The 23,661-nt window shown below is 38.9% G+C and overlaps 2 protein-coding genes across 5 annotated transcripts in view; one reads left to right on the top strand and one right to left on the bottom strand.

The window, feature by feature from the left end:
- Nucleotides 1-2,368: 2,368 nt before the first annotated feature.
- On the bottom strand, nucleotides 2,369-3,724 carry LOC103998538 (NEP1-interacting protein 1-like). Of its 2 annotated transcripts, XM_018818047.2 has the most exons (5): nucleotides 3,557-3,724; nucleotides 3,204-3,382; nucleotides 2,829-3,005; nucleotides 2,726-2,738; nucleotides 2,369-2,628 (listed from the first exon to the last, which is right to left on the bottom strand). In XM_018818047.2, the coding sequence occupies exons 1-5, from the start codon at nucleotides 3,708-3,710 to the stop codon at nucleotides 2,576-2,578; spliced, it is 576 nt and encodes a 191-aa protein (XP_018673592.2). In that variant the 5' UTR covers nucleotides 3,711-3,724; the 3' UTR covers nucleotides 2,369-2,575. The 2 variants fall into 2 exon arrangements, with proteins under 2 accessions (XP_018673592.2, XP_064979577.1); XM_065123505.1 differs by having other exon boundaries at nucleotides 2,369-2,738.
- Nucleotides 3,725-8,891: 5,167 nt separating this feature from the next.
- Nucleotides 8,892-23,661, top strand: part of LOC135623420 (phospholipase D delta-like) — a 41,586-nt gene continuing 26,816 nt past the window's right edge. For 2 of the 3 annotated variants that reach the window (XM_065126369.1, XM_065126371.1), the window contains exons 1-6: nucleotides 8,893-9,916; nucleotides 11,002-11,118; nucleotides 19,671-19,865; nucleotides 21,880-22,161; nucleotides 22,252-22,320; nucleotides 22,546-22,693. In XM_065126369.1, coding sequence (XP_064982441.1) covers nucleotides 8,978-9,916; nucleotides 11,002-11,118; nucleotides 19,671-19,865; nucleotides 21,880-22,161; nucleotides 22,252-22,320; nucleotides 22,546-22,693 — 1,750 coding nt within the window. In that variant the 5' untranslated portion in view covers nucleotides 8,893-8,977. Of the gene's footprint in view, nucleotides 9,917-11,001; nucleotides 11,119-19,670; nucleotides 19,866-21,879; nucleotides 22,162-22,251; nucleotides 22,321-22,545; nucleotides 22,694-23,661 lie in introns of all 3 variants that reach the window. The other variant, XM_065126370.1, reaches the window with a different exon arrangement.

Below are 23,661 nucleotides of genomic sequence, written 5' to 3'. Positions count from 1 at the left end.
GCTCTTCTTGTTCCCAGTCTTCTTGAGTTTTATGAGTGTCTTGAAAGATATAGCACCATTCCAGTTTCTATGGTTTTGTGAAACACATCAACTCCTGCTCAAATTTATTTATGGTAAAACAATTCCAATGATGCAAAAAACCAAATTGAAGATGTCAACATGGTTTCCTTGTATATCTAAACTGTTGAACACTGTTTGACCTGTAAAATAAAGAATAAAAAAGCATGATAGTAAACAGATAGAAAAGAGAACCCTTTTTATCTAATGCACAGAAAATAAGTGATGCAAAGAAGCCTCGACACAAGTAATTAGTTTTGGATCCCACAGATGAAATACTCATCTAATATATCAGTATGCAATATTCTGTGCTTACAGTTCCATAATTGAAGAAAGAAAAGTTTTATTTCATTTAAATTCATATTTAAATTCTTTGTTCCATCACTAGATTTAAACTTTTGCTAGCGATCAAAATTTAGGTCGATCCTCTTAAAGTAATCATACTTTTTTTTTTCTATAATAAAACCTTAGAGTCTTATTAATATCCTTCCTCTGGCCTCATGGTCCAACCATACAAAACTTAAAAAACTATAATACTCTTGATAGCTATGCTTCGAATTCAGATGCTACGAACATTTTTCATGGATTTGTGGCATTAGTCCTTGACAAATCTTGCTTTTTGTTGTTGATTTTAGGCTTGAACAGGATTCTCCTAGATTAACAATCTTGCAGATCTCTGTCTAATCCATTAACTTCTCAACTGTTGAACCATTTCCTTTTAATATTCAATAGATGAACTGAATCACTCTTAAGAAGTGTCAATGCCTGATGAGTGGTTTTCATGTTTGTTGATCCCAATGTATCTTTCTCGTCGAGGACCACAACAGCATTAAAGCTTCCAACAACGATTTGGTCCAACTAAATTCCAATCTCTTCAGGTAACCTATCACATCCATGATTTCTAATTCATTACCAGAAAAATCTAATTTTCCAGTCCTAAGATTTCTATATTCAGACTTGCTGCTGCCATAATACTCACCCACTTAAAAAAATACTTACCTACTTTCTTTAGGTGCATATATATATATATATATGATAAAATTATCATTCTTGCTGATAATAATCTTCCTACACTCAGAAATGCAATATTCACATAAAAAATTCTTATTGTAAATCATAATATCAACACCGGTGTTTAGAATCATAACAGTCAAAAGGTAGGGATGATTTGTGATCTTCTAAATCAAACTTCAGATAGAATCATAACAATCGACTCCGGTGTTTAGAAAGGAATTATTAGAAACCATCCTCTTGAAGGCTAGAAGTTGGAAGTACCCATCAAAAGTGATTGCCATTAACAAACAGTTCAACTATATGAGGCCTCAGAACATATAAACTAAACTGTAATTTCTTGAACAGAAACACAATTGTTCCAGAAATTACAGTTATATAAATACATATACACACATTAGAGTACACTTTAATGAATGAAAGAACAAAATTTGTTCTCCTCTCTCTCTCTTCCTTACTTCAAAGATGATATATATATATATATATATATATATATATATATATATAACTTTCAACTTTTTTGTTCAATTTTTGGATCAAGTGTTTTGGTTCCCAGCATCATAAATTCATGCAGCCATCAGAGTAACCAAAGTGCAGAACTGTGTCTCATGGAGAAGCAAATTACAAGATCCAACCGTCCATGGTGGGAATATTATTGCCTCGAAGAGACAGCTTGTGCTGACATTGATTGCCCATCCGTCTCTCGTGTTTTTCTTCTTGTCATTTTCAATTCCTATCATCATAATTTTAGCATATAGAGGGCAATGAATAGCAGGATTTGTGTTAAATGGAAATGCTCAAAACTATGAACTAAAATCATTCCTAACAAAGTAAAGTCATGACAAATATTCCCATTGGTCACTGGAAAAATCTCAATAAGTCATGCTACAATCACCCATTCTTCATGCACCAGAAGTTTCTCCATAGAAGTTGACAGTGATGTATCTCAGGTTGCATGGATTCTGCAACATATGCATTGAAGGGCTGTTTTCTCTGTATCCATTTCAAGTGTTGCAGCTGCCCATTCTTTGGTACAAGATTTCAGATATCATTTAACTAGTGCAAAATCAGCTCTATGCAGTTCTCTCAATCATTAACTGTTATTTCTGCAGGTCAAAGGCAAGAAAGGGTAGAATATGAAGTTGTCACGACTAGTGTTTCTGCAACTGCAGCTCTACGCAGTTCCCAGTCTTTGGATCTACAATTATCAGAAGCCCGGACTAACACGTCTTTGAACAGTGGTTCAGGCACTAGCTTGTTGTTAGAGAGATGGTGATATTACAAGTCAAACTGAGGCCAGGAGCAAAACTATAGCATAGCAGACTCAGACTCTTTAAGGCATGAAATGAGACAACTGTTTCTCTGCCTCTTGAATGCTTCACTTTCTGCAGCACAGCAGAAGGTCAGTTTTGTACGGATCATTCATACATGTTCTATTGCTGAAACACTGCAACATGAGCATGGCTTGAAGAAAGCCAATGTGGAGAACAACCTTGTATTCAAGATTTTATACATAGAGACATTGCCTACTGTACCAAGTATGCTTCTGAGAAATTATGCCTGCATAATGGACAGGAACCATGCCTTATGAGCCAGCTATCAATGCAAGGCAAGTGGAATATGTGCTGACACTGAGGCAAAGTCCTTGCTGCCTCACCTGCTTGAAACTCCTGAAGAGGGAGAAAAATCAAACAGTCGTTAATTCATCAAACACCACATCCGCATCATATGTGAGAGAGTCCAGGAAGCACAAGACGCACCTGAAGACAGACTGCACAGCTGATGCTTTCGCTCCTTGCATCCACACAGTCCTCCACATGGATGTTGATCTTGGGGAGCTTGTCGACGGAAGCCTTGGGCATGCCTTTCGTGCCACCGCCGCCAGCCTCGAAGATGTCGTCAAGAACCTCCAAGAAGGGCGCGCTCAGAGCACACAGCTGCTCACCATGGCCAAACCCTTTAGCAAGAAGCAGGCATAAGCTGAACAGATCAGCTTTGCAAAATCTACTCGGAGTATCCACCTTCTCATTAACCAGTCTTCCACTCATAAGGCTATACAGTATCTCAGTCTCAAAGAATCCAAAACAACGATCAAAACTATGCTTCAAGATGGATGACTGAATCATGTCACTCACCAAGTACAAGATGCTCCATTGTCCGGACCCGTTGTTTCGCCATATAGCAAGAGAGTCTTCCACGACCTCCACCGACGAAAGCGCTCCGGAGATGGCTCCACTGATGCTTCCACGTACCACGCCGCTCGCGGTCGCTACGCCGATCAAGGCGCCGGCCAGGGCTCCCAAGAGCACTCCCACTGACACACAACAGGAAGAGAGAAGACGGTGCTGAGCGACGCCAAAAGCAACAAATTGGACACAAACTTGTTCTCGTGACGGGCACGCTTGAAACCATGGAAAGAAACACTTGAGACGGTAGCAGAAGTTGGACGAAGGAAATGCACAGTGCTGATCAAGGAACAAGCATAAACCTGTGGCGAAGACGCAGGTGAGGGTGGCACGGATGAGAAGAGCAGATAGTCGCGACAAAGAAAGAGGAGAAGAGAACGTGCGTAGAGCAGTGCTAATGTGATCCATGGTTTTAGTTCTCGGTAGAGTCGCAGAGAGACGGCAGCAGCCCAACATAAGGTGGTATATAGGAAAGATAAGATGTTTAATCTCATATTTTAGTCTAAATATATATATTAATTACAGTCTTCTATGGTTTCCCCGTAATCGAAGGGTGATATGCATAATTTAACCGATACAAGACTTTGAGAGTTTAGCTTTCAAAAGAAATCTTTATTCTAATTTGGTTTATAAGCTCCATTACGAACCTATTTTGTACCATTTTTCGAACGAAGTTTTTTTTTTTAAATAAATAAAATTAAATAATAAAATTATGATTTAATAGGATGAGCTCTCACATTATATAAATCCATATATGATTAGATTTTATATTGACATATCAAAATGATATAATTAAAATTGATTAAGTCGTGTCGTACCCAAATGGTACCGACTAAGAGATTGATGGATGATAAACGAACACTCTGACAAAGATCACTTCGGATATCATAAATGTTCATATTAAAATTTTTGTCGATGATATTTAGAACAACAAAAATTCTGGCATCATATTTACAGTTTCACATACCTAAAGATATTTTATATTTTTGTAGATTTTTTTCCTCCATAAGAAAACATAAAAAGCATAAGCATAATTTGGATTGAGAGTTAAGCCTGCATGGAACCAAACGAACAAAGACAATTGGCGTTCGAGTTGGATTTAGAGGCTATTTCATGTGATTTCCCTCCCACGGCTTTCCTCTTGCTCCTCTGCTTCCATAGTTCCATGGCGGCATTTCACACACACACACACACGGACTCAACTGGAAGCAACAGTCTCTCTTCAAGAAGCTCATGTTCTTCTTGGCTGAGACTCCACATGAGCTTGGCAGGCGACCATTGAATGGCTGTAAGACTCCTCAAGCAGTCACGAACACCAGTTCACTTGCTTTGCTGCTGCAATCACATCTCTCTCTCTCTCTCTAACATTCATGTTGAGGGCCGTATCAAGATTCCGGTTTCATGAAACGCCATTGTCCTCCGTCCTGCCCTCATTAACTTGGGAGGGAAACAGTAGCAGTTAATTGGTGCAGCGATGTGGAAGGGGATTGATTGAGATCATGTCTTACTTGTTTCTCGTACCGCCGTGCCATGGTGAAATCGATACAGCGGCAGTGCCGTTTCGGCGAGCCGTGCACATCATATTTAGTTGGGTTTGGTGCTCCGCCGTACTCGCGTCATTAAGTCGAACGCATTGCAGATGCTTGGCCCAGGAAACAATGGGATCGTATCACTCGAGGCATTTGCGTCAAGAGCATGACAGCTTCGTCCCCACATTTCAACTATTTTTCTTCTTACAAGAAAAATAAGAAGGAGAACAAAATTTACTTAATTAACAAAAGGCACTTGAATCTAGAGAACTTTTTGTTGAAGCAAAACAAGAGACAGAAAATTAAGGATTGATAACTTTATAAATGCTTTTATGTATTTTAGGGTACTCATAGGGTTTTCTTTAGCTAATCGATCGAAGAAATTTAAATTTGAAAAAAAAAAATTTACTTGAAGCAAAAAAAATTAAAAATTAAAATTACATCATCTTGTGTGTAATATCTTATTTATATTTAATTTACTATTCTTTTGATTGTTTCTTTGGTAGTAGAAGAGTTTGTTTCTTTTTAAAATGGTATCGAACCAAGAAATATCCAAGAAAATGATTTTTAGATTTAAATACATTTAGATCCGGAGATAATTCTAATTACCACAACAACAGTCACTATAGAAAAATTATCCATGTTGGTCTACCGATCATCATTTACACCTTTCATCATTAATTATGTTCATTATGACTTAAACCCATAATTATTCTCAGTTCGCTTAAACCTCTACTACATACAACCAACGAAAGGAACGAAAGAGGAGACCAAACGCTGGACCACTCTCAAGGGAGAGAAATGCCTCTATCACCCAACGCAATGGACAACTACCTATTGATCACAATAAATTGAGCCTTAAAATGTGGATTAAATGAGACGTAGATTCCATCGATTCCATTGGTGGCTTAGTTAAAAGTCCATATCGATTAAAATTGACCAATCTTTAATCAAGTTTTGTCAAGAGTAGGTTCAGTAATAGATAGAAACACATCATATAAACTAAAAATCATAAATACTAAAGCCAAATGACAACTTAAATCAATTAATGCAAGTAAGGTGCAATCTTGCTATCTCATGGTAGGCTTTACGAACCCCATGTGGTCATGACAGTCTTTCATGGGTCATGTGGGCTTTAAGAGAAGTAATTGGTTCTTGTACTTTGTACATATCATCAAGGATTGCTTTGTGATAGGCTGATTGCCCCTAGTAAAAAGAAGGTGCCAATAGGTGTTTTCCAAAATTAATTCATATATCAAAACTTCATGATTAAGGTGTTCAAACTAATGAAACACTTGTAAGCAATTGAAGCACATACTTCCAATGAGAATCTAAATTATGTGAGAGTATCAATTAAACTTATGAAAAAGATAGATAGAAATTATTATACTTCACAAATGAATCTTCTTTATTTGCAAAAAATTCTAAGGTTACAACTGACAACGGTCAAACTTCCATTTGGGCTAAGAAAATGGCGGCAACGCTCACCTTATCACCCCCAACCCCCTCCTTCCCGCCTTTTCCCAAGTACCGCAAACCCTCGGAACCTAACTTACCTGCTAGTCTCCTCCATTTCCTCCTCACGATAACCGGGTGTTTCCCCTGCAATGCCGCCCTCATGCTCGCCTCGAAGGCTACGTCTCTTCTTCCATTCGCCCGTGGAGGCAGAGCCGTCCATGCTCGCGTCCTCTAGGCCGGACTCGGGACCGATCGACTCGTGCTCACCAGGTGTTTGATACAGTGCTTGTTAAGGGCATTTGATACAATAGTTATAGCTTGGGATCACCGCGGGGTTTCAGAGGACACCGACTGAGTTTATGCTCATTGGTGCCTTTTGGGGTTTGGGTGAATGGACATGTTTATCTCATTAGGCATCCGGAAGTGAGGCATATACAAATAGTGGAAGGTAGGATTGAAGCTGTTGATTTGGGATTTGTTTTGTTGAGTACAATTCTAGGAACTTGGAATCTTGGAACACTATGTTGGCTGGATTCGTGATAAATGGATGCGTAACTATTATTATACTCTTCTCTTCTAGCAAATGATGAAGTTTGCAGACAAGATCAGTTTGGTATAACGGAGAATGCGGGCCGTGAGGAAGAGAATGGTGTTGTATTATATGGGTATCAAGCAATGCCAAAGAACACTGACAACCAAACAGTGTTTATAATGGTAAGTAAATGTACAGCGTATTAATATGTTGAATCTCCGAAGAAGCTCAAAAGAATGATGTTAATGAAGACACATTGGCATGTAAAATTGGTATGGGTATCAACCAATGTTCAGGTACAAGTATGATTGAAGGTATTGCAGCATGGGTTCTTAGCACACTGACAATCCAACCACTGTTTATAGTGAATGTAATATGTTTCATATCTGAAGAAGCTCAAAAGAGGGTTGATAAAGAACATTGACATGTGTATTACTGATATGGATATCAAGCAATTGTCTAGGAACAAGTGTGGTTGAAGATGTCGTAACATGAGTTCTTAGCAGAAAGTATATATGATACTCTGACAATTCAAATACTGTGTTTATAATGGTAAGTGCGCACTGTTCTTACATGCTTCATCTCTGAAGAAGCTCAAAAGAAGGGTGTTGATAAAGAGAGATTGGCATGCAAAAATGACATGGGTATCAAGCAATTGTTGAGGAACAAGTATGTTTGAAGGTGGCATCAGAGCTGATTCTTTTCAGGACCTTAGAAATTTTCTTATTCGAATTATATATTGAACTAAATATATTATTCTTTTTGCATCATATATATTAAACTAAAGTTAGTAGGATACTGTGAACTAGATTTTACAAATAAGATCATGTCAATTAACAGTGGTAACTTGTACATGGTGCTTGATAGAATGTGGAATCTGTATTTTTATATCGGCCACTACTTTATTTCAGGACTTATGATCTGTTTAGTGGCATGGGAACGTGTCATAGTCACCATTGCTGCTTGAGCCGTGCATTAAGTGGTGATATGAAATATATATCTTTCAATTTAAGACTAAATTTGTTAGTGATAAATTATAATTTATATTATAATCAATCCTATGGTATAGGACAAGTCTGCTTCCTAATCGATGTTGGAATAAAAGGCGAGCCCATACCTCGTTGGCCCTCCTAAGTTTGCTATTCAACCGAGTTGTCGTTCTTATAAGAGACTAAATATGATTATCCGCAAAGTAGATATATTTGTTAGTATTATTAATAAAAGAGTTAAGATCTAATGAGCTCGCGAATTATCCCTTTTATTTTATTTTGTTTTGGGGGAAAGAGATCGAGGGCTGATACCTACAATGATTAGAGAGAGAAAATATTTTATTATATTTATTTTGGTGTTTACGTTTGTTTATTTATATTTGAGGGAGTGCATACGGCCAATTCATGAAGGCGTGGCGGGAAATCAGCCACTCCTGCTGCTGGCTGGTGGACCCGACCAGCGCAGCTCGCGTGACCTGTCCACACTCGTACGTGCGACGGTTACATCCGGCCCGCACGTTGAATTCATGGAGATCGGGGACGGAGATCCCATTCGCATTTACTTATATACCCTTCAATGATTGTCAATTCCCATTCCACTGCGTCTAAAGTCCCGTCCCACATGCGAGACGGTTCCTGCCGACACTCGTATTGCCTACCTGCTTATCAGTAGAGACGATGGGGCCCACAAGTGGCGCCCACAGGACTGCCGTTGAAACGAGTGACACGTACGATTAAAGAAAACCAATGACGATTCGTACGAACAAAATTTTCGATTCGGTAACTGTGCTAAATAATGAATTCACATTTAATGGATATATCTGGATGCGTATTTAGAGGTTTGTCTTTATTACAAAATCTAGAATTTCTTTTGTTTTTTTCATTGCGTATTGAATTTCTATTCATAATATCCCATTTACGAGAGTTGAAAAAAAAAAGTCACCCACTCATGACTTGGATGACGACTTACGACACAACTTGGACGATCTGGTTTGCGTCGGGATAGAAAGTCATTAAAAATGAAACATTTTTAAATGTGAAAAATCTAAATTGGTGGGAGGGATAGTGACGACATTTTCGAAAAACCTTCAACAGTAGTGATGTAAACTGGCCCATCTTGATCATGTTCGGTTCCGATATGATCCCACCCTCATTTCTGTTTGGAGAAGAAACCCCCCAATCTCCTCCTCCGTCCCCCGTCCCCACCGGAGCGCGATGGAGTCTGCTTCCGCCGTGGAGGACGTCCTCCTTCACGGAGACCTCCTCCTCGCCGTCATCGAGGCCTGCCGTCTCCCCAACATGGACTATTTCTCCGAGCACCTCCGCCGTTGCTACACTTCCTGCTGCCCGCCCATCCCCGGCTCCACCGCTTCGAAATCCGGTCCTGACGCAACACAGCACCACCAGAACCACCACCACCGAAAGATTATCACCAGCGACCCCTACGTCACCGCCTCCCTCGCTGGAGCCACCGTCGCCCGCACCCGTGTAATTTCCAACTCCGAGGATCCCGCTTGGAACGAGCATTTCAACATCCCCGTCGCCCACCGCGCTTCAACCCTCGAGCTCCAGGTCAAGGACAATGACGTCTTTGGCGCGCAGCTCATCGGCATCGTTTCCATCCCCACTGCCCGTATCGCCGCCGGCAAGAAGATTCAGGACTGGTTCCCTATAATCGGCCCCAAAGGAAAGCCGCCGAAGCCGGAGACCGCTCTCCACCTTTCCATCGAGTACATTCCCGTCGAGGAGGAACCAGAGTACCAGCACGGGATAGCTGGGGATCCCGAGCAGCTCGGGGTGAGGAATACCTACTTCCCGCTTCGGAAAGGGGGGTCGGTCACGCTCTACCAGGATGCTCATGTGCTGGACGATGAGCTACCGGAGGTGACGCTCGAGAAAGGTGCCGTCTTTAAGCACGAGAAATGCTGGGAGGATATCTGTCATGCGATTCTTGAGGCACATCATCTGATTTATCTCGTTGGCTGGTCGATATATCACAAGGTGAAACTGGTGAGAGAGCCGACACGGCCGCTGCCCGACGCTGGTAAGCTCACACTAGGGGATCTGCTCAAGTACAAGTCGCAGGAGGGGGTGAGAGTCTGCATGTTGGTTTGGGACGACAAGACATCTCATGACAAATTATTCATCAAGACGGTAAGATCACTCACACTCAAGTATTTTCTTTGGCAAATCATTTGTTTGCCAAACTTTAGCAAACTGAGTCGTGATTAGTATCTTCATCTTCATGCAATGGACGGTTGCTCTGTGTTGTGAATTTGTCTTTCCTGTTTCAATCTCTTCATTTTATTCCCTTTCTGGATTTTGCAAAATAATGGTCTTGTATTTTTCTTGTAAGAAGTCCAAGTTACATGACACTTTTTAAGTATCAATATTCTCTTGTTCTGAGTTTTACTGTTCACTAATTATAACATGACCATCCAATTTATATCAAATTGTCAATAAAACTTGTATATACGAAAAATTGCATGTAATATATCAAAATTGGACTTTTACTGATTATAATATAGAACTCAGAGATAGGGAAATTAATGGATCTAGATGGTGGATTGGTTGATCGTGTATAATTTCCATACAGTGCACTTCTTCAGTTTTGTTGTGTTCACACCAAGTTCCTCTTCTGGCATATATTCTCTATACTAGCTACATTTTTTCTTTATTTTTTTCATTTAATACATTTGTAGGCACTTATTCTATTGTTGTCAGGAATTTAAACAAAGAGCTATTTTAATGTTGTAGGAATAGTTGGTTATAGTTGTTTGTTGTAGGCAGAGCTATGTAGATTTGACTTGTTGAATCGCTTGGGGCTCGAGTATTATTAAACTATATTGATAAAAAAATCATAGTCGTGTGTGTTTGGTTAAATCTGCCACATTCACAATGTATTGTTGCTTGCTTTAGAGCTATACATTGTTGACACACTTTGGCAAGCTTAAATATTAGAATGCATGATGAAGATACTTTTGTTGAGAAAACTAAATAGAGTTGTGTTTGATAAAAATCTATGATGAACTTTACCCAATTTCTCAAATTGCTTATTTCTAGATTTTTAATAAATTAACTAGATTTATGTGAATTAGTTCAACAAGGATGTCAATTCTATATGTATAAATATTTATGAAATATCGACAGATCCAATGATTAGGCTGCTTTTGGATCAACTATTGGAATTAGATGATTTAATGAAATCAGTTTATCTGCATGTGCATTTAATTTTGCAGGGAGGTGTAATGCAAACTCATGATGAGGAAACTAAAAAGTTTTTCAAGCATTCCTCAGTTATTTGTGTGTTATCTCCACGATATGCCAGCAGTAAGCTTAGCATTGTCAAGCAACAGGCAAGCTTTACACCACCAAATTCTCTCTGATCTGTTCTACTTTGTCTAGAGCAATCTGGTTAGGTTGTAAGAAAGATCCCTTTGACTAAATAATCGATTATGTGAATAATTAATTTAAATCACATACCCTACTTTATGTGCATAATCTTGGAGAAATGCTTGAGTTCAAATGTTTTAGACTGAAAACTAGTAAATTTAGTGAACAGTACAGTTGACAAAGGACTGAAAATTTTATCCTTCTGAGAACTAAATATGATGGCTTATCTTGTATTTTATCTGAGGTTAGTGTTAATATAAACCATAAAGACTAATCAACAATGTTATAGTTACAACTTCCAACTACTGATAATTAGTGCATATTATTTGACCATATACCATTTGTAACCATCGATTCTGTTTTCTGTGATATACTAGAACTTATATCATTTCATATGAGAAAGAGTGTTTAGGTAATGCAGGTGCCACTTAGCCTGAACATATTATGGATTTAGGGTTTATATAGGGAACTACTTTGTAATTACATAATTGGGGTTTCTTTATTGTTATGATTTTTGTTTTTCTTTTGAAGAAATTCCCAGTTGATCTCTTTCCTTAAATAGGATCCTGAAACATTTTACTCTAAATTTGCTTTTGAACCAAACTCTTTTATTTCTTTGATGATATTAAGCTTATATTTTTATTAGTAAGGCCTGAGATTCACTTTAACTGTTAAATGCTTTCATTTAATACTTAATCGTTAATCAATATCTTTTTTTTTGTATTCTAATTATGTTTTATATTTTCAACTAGTAATATGTTTCATTGGCTATTATATTATATTATGAGAATCATCTATGCACGTTAAAGGTGGTCCTTCTATTGTTTTCTTTCTTAACATGGAAGTCACCTATCTTCACAAATACCAGCCTATGTCAAATGGTAACATCCATTCTTCAAAAGGTTCAGGTGGTATCCATTCTTTCTTGCTGGATTAAGGTTTACAAAACCAATAAATTGGTGAATATTCTTTGCAAGTTGTTCCAGAAGATAAATTGGTGAATATTCTTTGTATCATGCCTAAAAAATGAGCCGAAGCAAACCCATTGAATACCCATGGGTTAGGCTCTCTTAAGTCTAACTACATTTAGTCAACTAATTCAATCCACAGTCATATATGGTGAAATCATACAATTTTCTCATGTGTTCCTATCATATATAACATAATTTAAAGCAAAGCCATTATTTGAAAGACACTACAGTTTGTTAAATAAGAAAGAGACTAAAGCACCATATCTAATGGATTAAGTGTGTATAGAGGTCATTATAATAACCATTAAGTGAGCAAGAGACCAAAGACACTACAGTTTATTAAATAAAACTATTTTATATTTCTCAAATCATCTTTATAATAACCATCCACTTGCATCAATCTTCAATAAATCATTGGTTGCATTGAAGGATAGGGTTGGAATAAGAAACCCATAGAAATTGTCTTGACTTTATTTAGAATTCAGTTAATGAAAATTTGATTGAATAACATATCGATCAATTTTAGGTTTAAAAATTTTAAAATAAGAATAATATGATTATGATCCCAATAAAAATATTAATATAATGTATCTAAATAACTAGAGCATTAAATTTGTATCATATGTAGAAAAATAAAAAAGAGCATAAATAACATTAAATATAATCAATCTATATAAATATATCCTTTTCTCATCAAAAACACTATCAAAGTATAATCAAATAATATAAATTATATGAGTATAGAAATGGTTTTCTAATATGAACACATTATAAAATCATCATTGAGATAGATTTCCAAACAATACTAAAAAAAAAACTAAAATTATATATTTTTTCCAGAAAAGGGGCTTACCCATTAATGAAATTTTTTTAACCTCAAAGGTCAAATAAGTTAAACTCAAATTAATATAACAACAATAATAATAAAGCGAAAGTTTCAATTATTTGGGCTCAACTACATGGATCTTTTATCGTCATTGAGATATGTAAAAAGCCTTATGTTTAGTTAAATTCAGAGTACTTAAATTTTTATTTATAATTTCTATTAAAGTATTTTTAGGCCTTCCTTTATCTTTCCTCGTACCATTAACATTAATTATTTCATCTTTTCTGACTATTGTATCTGGAGGTCTCTTAAGCGTATTGTCACGGACTTAGCTGATTTTGCCTAAGTCGTGCGGCATCCTTGCGTGTCCGTCCGCAAAGGTCAGCCTCCCCGAAGTCTCCCATGGTCCCTTAGAACCCACAAAAGAGAGAACGGGTTAGAGAAAATGCCTCATTCGGGATCCACAAGCAAACATTTCCGAAAACACTTCATAGACAATGCAAATTACAAACAGACATTACAAGCTCTGAACAGTTGCACAACAAAGGGTCAAAATGGTCCATTACAAATCGAAAATCTCTCATAAGTGTCAATATGACACAACCTTTATTTATAAGTCTAAAGTGGCCACCAAACCCAACTAAAATGGGATTATTAAGCCTTCGGCCGTCTCTCTACATGTTGTGCAAAGCATGAACATACCAAAAGACACGGACATACATAAGCATTACATCAAACATCTTGTTTAGAAGTTTGTCCATGACATGCTCCCCCACTTATTCCTTTGACGTCCTCATCGAAGCCTTTGTCGACACTGCAACTCCTCATCTTTGTTGAGTCTTCAATCTTCTGCTCTAGCTGCAATGTGTCTCTTGGCTCCCAGCCGGCGATTTTAAAAGGCGCTCGGGTGAGGCGAGGCGAGGCCCGAGCGCCTCGCTAATCTCCCAGGCGGCGTGCTTCAAATAGGCGCCTGGGCACTCGCCTGAGCCCAGGCGCTGGGCGCTTCGGGCGAGCGCCCGGGTTAACCAAGGCGACCGAACCAAGATTTTAGGTCTGGTTCGGTCCTGGCTCGGTCTATGATGGTTAGTTGGTTCAATCGAACCAACTAAAACTGATATAAGTGACAACCGAACCCTAACCCTCGTCGCTGTCGATCCCGATCCCGTTGCTCGCCGCTGTCGCTGCTCGCAAACGTTGCCGCTGTCGCTACTTGCAAACGCTGCTGCTGTTGCCGCTCGCGCCTCCCGCTGCTCGTCGCTCCTACTCCTGCTCCCGCTCCTGCTCCCACTGCCGCTGCTTGCCGTTGTCGCTGCTCGCAAACGCTACTGCTGTCGCCGCTCATGCCTCCCGCTGCTCGCCGCTCCTGCTCCCGTTGCTCGCCGCTGTCGCCGCTCGTCGCTGCCGCTTCATCTTTTCTTAGTTAGCAGGCTCAGCACCCCTTTACACTTCCTTTTAACAGTATACGTATACTGTATACTGTTAATATTATTAAGTTTATTTGAAATGATTAATTTTCAATATTGTTAATAGATTAATAATATATTATTTTAATTTTAATACTGTTAATTTTTATTTATTTGAAACTTTTTGTTAATGTGACATTGTGATTTTGTATCTTAGATTTTCTTAATTTAATAGCATATTTTTATTTAAAATTTTAAATAATTATATTTATTAATTATATTATATATTTTTATATTTTAGCGTCTCGTTTCGCTCGGGCGAGTGCCTAGCGCCTCGGGTGTTTTTGGACATTGGCGTCTTTTGGCGCATAGTGCTTTTTAAATCACTGCTCCCAACTGCTCTCCGTTGCTGTTTTTGAGTAGTCGAACCTTTTGATCCGCTATGCTGCTTCAACTCGCCAATGACTCAGACTCTAGTGTGGGGTTGGCTGAGTTGTGTTAATCCCTGTTGGTTCTTGCGGATCCTCCAGATGAAGGAAAAGATCATTCTTACTATGCGTCAGTCTCTCAAATGCCTTATGCTGCTTGAACTCGGTGGATGCTTGTTGGAGATTTAACGAGCATCGCCTCGCAAACTTATGATGTTTTGGGTCCTTCCTCCACAAAATTTGCTCATTGACTCTTCTTTCACTTAGTTGTCACTTCCAAGTAGATTCGTATCACTTCCGCTTTCGATTGGCATTTCGTTGGCAAATGAAGCGGACAATCTACTCTCAGTAGCACTGATCACCGTTGGTGAGGATTTGACAACTATTATCTTCTATTATCTTCGAAGGGTCTTTGAACTTGTGCAGAGCTCCTTTGCTGGATAGATAAGAGAATTGGGGTACTCGGTTTTGCCCATTCTCTTAAGAGTTAGGAATGCAAAGGTTACTTGACTTCGCCCGCCTCCTCGAGGTTGTATTCCATGCATTGAGCTGGTTACTGGCCTTCGCCTGCTCTTTGCTCACACTTCTAAAGCACTTGAAGTATTTGCACTCCTTGCGTTGAGTTAGTTACTATAATTCACCTTCTCAATGCCATTGAACTTCTGGAACGCATGAAGTTTTCACCCTAACTTGGAGTAATTCTCTAATAGATTTGGTCGCCTTTGGGATTGTACCATCTTCTCCATCAACCCGGCCACCTACTCCACTGAGTAGCAAAGGTACAACACCGCGTACTGCCTGCTTCGTTTCTTGGTCGTGCACTCTTGCATGACTGGAAGTCCTTCACTTTCGGTTATTTTGATGAGAAGCTCGTTGACACCGGTCTTACAAAGTTCCTTGGCCTCTGCCCTTCAGCCTTGTCTCGGTACTTGGAGTTTGCCTCTGCATGCTCCAACTCCTCGACCCCTTTCATGACCAAGCGCTCTCCCTCTATGAGAGCAAGGGATCAATGACTTTCACGGAAGTCCCGCCTCTGCGGTACCATGGCGCTGCCATGCCCATGGCCCTACTATCCGTTGCCTCGCATCTGCATCCTTTCTTTTCATGATCAGTAGATATGTCTCTGTGGCACTCCTCCGAGTCCACCTCCATTCTAACTGATGCTTGATTTTGGGTAGCTAAGTCCATTTGGACTCGTCGTCGCTTCTTCGCCCCTTTCGATCTCTTGCTTCAACACCTCTGTGTTATCTAAGCAGCTCCCTTTGGTCGATGGAAAGACAGACTGCAACTCCCATGCTTGGCCTCTGCTATCACATTATAGGGTTTGCACCGATTTTGTTCTCCTTAGCTTCCTTGGTAGCAACGTTCGCTTACTCGACCTTGTCCTCTGACTTGTCGAGCTCCTTTAAGCGAATATGGGCTCTGGAGCGGTCTAACTCTCCAGCTGCTTCGATCATACCTCTACATGATCAAGTCCCTCTCATGAGACTCACTGGTACTTGCATTCGAACTTTTCCCTTGGTGGAACACAGTCCCCATATGCTGATAACCAAGGCTTTCATCGGATGCAAAATTCGATACATGCACGGAAGACCCGCCCGCCTCTGCGGTACTATGGCCTTCACTCCTTGAATCCATAGCCCTTCTTGCCGTCGTGTTGTTCACCGAAGTGGAGCTTCCAGTAGCTTCCGATCATACCTCCTTATAATCTAGTCCCTTACGGGACTCATTCATGTGTATCGCATTGCCATGAACTACTCCACCACGATCCGCTGCACCATGTCGCCTCCTGGTGACATTTCCATTGCATTCTGATCCCTGTGGGATGAACTCAAATTGTGATTCCTCCATGTGTGGCCTCTGCCAATACATCGCAGGGGCTCTTCCACCTTTGATTTTGTTTGCTCCTTTGGCAATCGACCTTTATCCACCCACTCTTGGGTCACACCTAGATGAAGCACCGTTCTAGGACAGTCCATCGCCTAGTAGCTCCCGAAGTCCCCCGACTTCGTTGCAATTAGTGCAATCTCCGCTGTGCACCGCTTCCTTCATGGCAACTTGAATGGCAACACTGTAGCATATTCTTCAAGAGTACCTGCCTCCGCGTCCTCTTATCCCATGTCAAGGCCTTCTGAGCCCAACTTCGCCTCCGCAAGTTGAGTCGCCTTAGGTCCTCCATCAAATGCTTCTTCGAGATAAGGTGCATGTGCCCAGAAGCTCCCTTTGTCTTTGGCACCATGTAAGATGAGTCTGCTCTATCAGAATGAAGGATTCATGGAACAACATGATCCTGCTCTTGCCTCTGCAAGAGTTCATGTCCTTGACTTCTATCTAAGGAAAGCACTGTACCTTCGCTCCATATTCCATCTTCTATGCTGGCTCCCTTCATGCGGCTTGGGTACTTTGCCAAGTTACACCCAAGTTACTCCGCTCCTCGTTTTTGCATTGAGTTGATGGTGGCCATCGCGCCCACCATTTCACGGGTCAACCCTCCCTTGAGTCCGATCTCCATCTCGACTCCAAGTGTGCCTTTATTTGTGTTGCTTTGGGTCGCTCCCCCACTTGATCTCGCAATGCATCCATCAATGTATTCTCTCAAGTGAGATCATACGACGACTCCTCGCCGCTTGCTCGGTCCATTGAGCTTCGTGGAGTTATTTTTTGTTAAGGTACTCCTCCTCAACATGTGCAGTCTGTTGCACATGATTCTCCCTCTAGAGAGCCGCGATTTATCCCTCCTGGATATCTATCTCGTTGGAGCAACATCTCTTTTCGTTTTAGAGACCACCATCCCCTTCGGACTACTCTGATTTGCTGAACAAACTACGTATTGTTCTGCCTTCTGCAAACGCACTTGCTACATTGCGACTCCACGTCAATACAGCCCCCATTGCATAACTCAAGGCCTAGCAACATGCTGAACTCGCTGCATACTTTAACCTCCTACGGATGTATCCTTCACATGCCAAAGAGAAAGTTTCAATGCTCCATGACGTCGAGTTTCGATCGCCTTGGGATGGCCGCGAACATTCTGTCGTCCGCATATAAGCCCATGCATGAGTACCGAATTCTTCGAGTTAGCAATTCCCCTCACATCTGTGAGCTTTGCACAACTCTTTCGGTTGTTGAGCAACTCATTCTATCTTGCATGGTCTCATCCTTTACCAAGCGCCTTGCTTGCCTTGAGCACCATCAAGTATAGTTGTCAACGTCGAGCCGTATCTCGAACTCAGCCATCCCAACCTTTGTGCGCTCCGCATTCTTCCAAGCTTGCTTGTTCTCGTGGTGCCTCTTGCGCGAAAGGTTGGCCATTCATCTGAATGCTAATCTCAGATGCCCGCTCCTCCGAGCGACTCCTTTTCCCTACATCTCTATGCCTATTTTCCTCCAAACGGTCGCGTGTGTGCTGACTGCCCTCAACGCAGCCCCGCTAGATCCCCCACGTTTGCACGTCAAGTGTTTCTATGAGTGCTTGTCCCGCTCTTATACCATCTGTCATGGACTTAGCTGATTTTGCCTAAGTCGTGCGGCATCCTTGTGTGTTCGTCCGTAAAGGTCAGCCTCCCCGAAGTCTCCCATGGTCCTTTAGGACCCACAAAAGAAAGAACAGGTTAGAGAAAACGCCTCATTCGGGATCCACAAGCAAATATTTTCGAAAACACTTTATAGACAATGCAAATTACAAACAGACATTACAAGCTCTGAACAGTTACACAACAAAGGGTCAAAATGGTCCATTACAGACCGAAAATCTCTCACAAGTATTCACATGACATAATCTTTATTTACAAGCCTAAAGCGGCTACCAAACCCAACTAAAATGGGACTATTAAGCCTTCGGCCGTCCCTCTACATGCTGTGCAATAATGAACATACCAAAAGACATGGACATACATAAGCATTACATCAAACATCCTGTTTAGAAGTTTGTCCATGACAGTATGCCCATATCATTTTAAATGATTTTCTCTCATCTTATTCTCTATCGAAACGATACCTAGTTGTTTACGAATAAAAGTATTTTTTTTATCTTTCATAGTAACTCTACACATCTATCTTAGTATTCTCATTTTTGCAATATAAACTTTTTGTATATGATGTTTCTTAACTACCCAACACTCAAATCCATAAAACATTGTTGGTTTTACAATTGTCTTATAAAATTTTTCTTTTAATTTCAAAGGCATGATCACAAAAGACTTTTGACATCCCTAATCATTTTAACTATCCTGTTTTTACTCTATAGATAATATCTTCATCGATCTCTCCATCTGAAATAGTACTAATACTACTAATAATAGTAATATCATTATAAAGGAATTCATAGTAATATCAGTTGAATAAGTTTTGATTAAAGAGGCCATATCAAGGGCAAATCATTAATAAATAGGAATAAGTTTTGATAGGAATAACAGACTTCAATTGACCAATGATTACATGATTCGGACCCCTTAAGAAGAAGACAGATATTGATTTATAAATTGACTGTTTACCCTATTCGAACAAGTTTTGATTAAATAAGCCTTATTGAGGACTAATCATTAAAAAACAGGAATAAGTTTTGATAGGAATAACAAGCTTGAATTGATCAATGATTACATGATTTGGACCTCTTAAGGAGAAGACAGATACTGATTTATAAATTGACTGTTTAACCTAGTTGTGTCGAGGTGAGATTCATGGATAGACAATTTAGATCTAATTTGTTTATGTGAACACACTTCTTGTGTGAAAGTAAGAGCTACTCATTAGGCAACTACAATCCAGCCATAACTCCTAATAAGTTGTCTTATATGGTAAGCGGATAACATTCCTTAAGCAGAAAATGTTAATTTTTTTCTCCTATTTTGTTATGCACTATGTTACATTGTTTTCCTCCATCCACAGGTGGTAGGGACCCTTTTCACACACCATCAGAAATGTGTATTGGTTGATACACAGGCTTCTGGAAATATGAGAAAGATAACTGCTTTCATAGGAGGTCTTGATCTTTGTGATGGTCGGTATGATACACCAGAGCATAGACTTTTTCGTGATCTTGACACAACCTTTTTAAATGATTTCCATAACCCCACATTCGCTGTGAGTTCATTTAGCCTTTCTGCTTTCTTCTTTTAAAGTCCTCGAGGGTTTTCAGTCGTATACTTGCCAGGTTTGTTTGGTATGTAAATTTCATTTACTGAGTAGCATCTCAAAGTTTCAATAGTTGGAAATTTTTGTTTGTGACTATTATTTGTCTTTTTTATCAATTCTATCCTCTCTATTTTTCAGTCATTTAGTTTGATATGTTTATAAAGAGGAGATCTATCAAACTTACATATGTCTTTTTGGGCTTAGACATTCTATCATGCTACACTACTGAATACCGAGCAATTTGGACCTTTTGCTATTTCATAAACCTTTAGATCTTGGCAATGATATGTTTTCCAATTTATGTTGCAGTTGTAGTTAACAGTGTTATGCATTGTGTGGCAATATGAAGTTAAGTTACCATGCATGGAAATTTGTCAAAGTTTTTATTTTTGAAATGTTCTAATTAGCATAACAACGGATCAGTAAATTCCGGTCAATAAATGTTTTTATTTCAAATAATTGATGTCATAAAGCAGTTGGGATGCAACTAAGGGAATGTTCCAAATGGAGATTCACTTTACACCTCTATTCATTATCTTGGCTTCATAACTGGTTTCAGAACAAAATAATCATTTGATACCTATTTGGATATCATAGTTAATAATTCCAAAATAGATAACAGAATGCATGGAACTACTTTTTGGTACAGGTACCTGTACCATTGGAATAGTAGCATATGCTGTGATCATCAGTACCTGTGCCAATAGGATTGAACCAATAGAGTATGCTGGTACCATTAGTACTGGTTGGAAAAAGGAAGAAAATAGTAGGAAAAAAGAAATAACCCTCTCGACTTACACTTGATGCCTTGGAGGAATCACCAACAATTGCATGCCAGTGATGTGCAGAATCCTAGAAGGTGCTTGAGTCAGGGATTTTGATTTGACCAGTGGCAGTGGGAGGGTGGAGGTGGAGGAGAGAGCTCTTGTGCTCAAAGTCAAAGAAGGGATTGGGTTTGGTGTGTTTTCGTGGACCTTATTATGGTTCTCAATTGGTTTTAACAAAATTTTAGAAATTCTAACTGGTTTCAGGTGGTTTTTGACCAAGATTGGTTGAGAGGAGGATTGGTTTAGTATCATGGGAAATCAGGGGGTCTGCTCCCCGGACACTGGTTGGACTGATAAATATCACCTGGTTTTGGTGAATGATGATATGATTATAATTATTGTTCATATGTTTTAGTACAAAATTTAGGTTGATGAAATGAATTCCTGAGGAATACTTCATACTGGTCCAAGTTATAGTTACTAAACACCTAATCTTGGAGATAATTTCTCTGTAAAGCATAGATCGGAATTAAAACTGGTTGCATTTAGTTTCCTTGGTTGTGTGTGTGCCTTTTTTTTTTTTCTTGGATATTGGCTCACATATATATATATAATAGATAAATTTGCTTAAATTATATAGGCTACAGTGTCATAGCTATAGAAAGTAAGACGTCTGTGATAGATGTAAACATGTTTACATGTTTTTGCGACGTATAAATCCATCACCCTATCTATAAAAGCCCTAGATAAACATGTTTGCTCATTGGATTTCCAGGAGATTTGAGATTCTGTTGGTTCTATGTAATTTATTAGCTTTTCTTTTCATATTTCTGAATTTTTATGATGGCACTCAAGGCCAAGCCCAAGATTGCTCTTCATATGACCCAAGGTTTTAAATATGAAAAGAGTGATACATACTGACTGATATTACTGGTTCGATTAAGAAACAATAATGGACCTTATAAAGTGGTACCAAGCAGTGTAGGTCAGAATCCCCATTATACTGGTATATATTGGTCCAACAAGATATTGGAGTTGATATCAGATCAGGATTTTAACCTTAGTTTGACTCAGTAAACTAGGTAAGCTACTTGTGAAGGTCAGTAAACATGTGTGCTCAATATATTTCTAGGGACCTTCAGCAGTACTGGTTTTATGTAAATTTATCAGCTTTTTGTATTTCTTGTCTGTGTTAGGCAGGAATTAAAGCCCCAAGACAACCATGGCATGATTTACATTGCAAAATTGAAGGTCCTGCGGTTTATGATATCCTGAAGAATTTTGAGCAGCGCTGGCGGAAGGCAACAAGATGGCAGGAATTTAGTCTATGTTTCAAAAATCCATCCGGCTGGCACGATGATGCTCTAATTAGACTTGAACGAATTTCATGGATACTTAGTCCTTCACCTTCCGTTACAGATGATGATCCAAGTCTATGGGTTTCCCAGCAAGAAGATTCTGAACAATGGCATGTACAGGTTGTATGTCACTAATAAACTGGTGAATACCTTCAAGCAAAGTTTGTGTTAATACTCAAAGACTTTTGATATACTTTTTAACTTTTTCAGGTCTTTCGATCCATTGACTCTGGATCGGTAAAAGGTTTTCCTGACAATGTCCAAGAAGCTTCAAAAAAGGTCATTTTTTTGCCTTGATGCATATGCTGGCATATTTTCTGTTATGGAGCATTAACAAACTATATAGCTATATGTCATTGTTTCCTCGTGTGAATCAGTTTGAGCCACGATTTGATTTTACAAAAGCCATATGATTTCCTGTTTTGTACAATGTGCTACAAAATAATATATTAGTTCCAAAATATTATTCTGGTCTTATATACCATTTATTATCATCTGTTGCAGAATCTTGTCTGTCGAAAGAATCTGGTAATTGATAAGAGCATCCACACAGCATATGTAAAGGCAATCAGATCTGCCCAACATTTCATATATATTGAAAATCAGTATTTTCTTGGTTCTTCATATGGTTGGCCATCTTATAAACATTCAGGTTTGTGATAATCCCTTGATGTTATGATTTTTCAGTGATAACAATTAACATCTTCCTGCCTAAACTTTTTACCACCCTAATTGTTTTCAATTTTTTGTTACTTTGTTAGAAAAAATGATGTGGAACCTCCAAGAAGTGCATAATTGTGGATAGTTGATTCACTGACAGACTACAAAATTCTGCCATGCATGGTATCATGTTCATAAATAGCAACAAATCCTGAACCCTAAACTTTCCATCTAATGATACTAAAAATCACAAAACCAAAAGTCAACCATCTATCTTCTCTGTCAGTTTTTTGTCATTGGATGACAAGAAGCCCAAGGAATAATCTTTTGTAGGTATCATCAAGTACTCTAGAATTGTCTAGTCTAATATATCTCTTTAAACTAGGGATACTGTGTGAATGCATATCCGAAGAAGGATCCAAATTTTGTCCAATAGATTTGACAGAGATACAATACATGTTATCTGTGAGTTCTCGTTTCATAAATATTTTCACAGTTTCTGGTGTTACATTATATTTTAGCATTAGTAGTGTGTATGAATAATATAATAAGAGAATTATTAGATGTAAGTGACAGATTTGTTTTTGTATTAACCTTAACTTCTGTTATGTAAGGTATTAAATCTGAAAATCACTTGTTGATATTTTGGAGTTTGAAAAATGTGAAAACTAGTATAACAATTGTAATTGTCTGCAACAGCTATGGTCATGATGCTTCTATTTGCTATTAGTCAATGTTTTAGTATTTTTTTTTAATGTCCTGCTTAAGGTCATCCTTTCATAATATGATCTTTGCACATTTATATTTGGAATTCCTGTTTTTTAATTAAATTATTTATTTATTTTTGATCAAGGAATCATTGAATTGTAAGCACCAAGCCACCAACTAATTTTTCTCGGTTGCATTTGGTGGCTGCCAACATGCGTCGAACAGAATTGTTAACATTTTTTACTGCCCAAG

This window comes from Musa acuminata, chromosome BXJ2-9 (genome assembly GCF_036884655.1).
Source record: "Musa acuminata AAA Group cultivar baxijiao chromosome BXJ2-9, Cavendish_Baxijiao_AAA, whole genome shotgun sequence".
NCBI lineage: Eukaryota > Viridiplantae > Streptophyta > Magnoliopsida > Zingiberales > Musaceae > Musa > Musa acuminata.
The sequence above is the reverse complement of the archived record's forward strand: the minus strand, read 5'-3'. Positions and strand labels throughout refer to the sequence as shown.

Coding starts and splice junctions, on each gene's coding strand:
- LOC103998538 (XM_065123505.1), bottom strand. CDS start 3,710: ATGTTGGGCTGCTGCCGTCTCTCTGCGACTCTACCGAGAACTAAAACC. Junction 3,383..3,556: donor CACCTGCGTCTTCGCCACAG/GTTTATGCTTGT, acceptor GTTGTGTGTCAG/TGGGAGTGCTCTTGGGAGCC. Junction 3,006..3,203: donor AATGGAGCATCTTGTACTTG/GTGAGTGACATG, acceptor CATGGTGAGCAG/CTGTGTGCTCTGAGCGCGCC.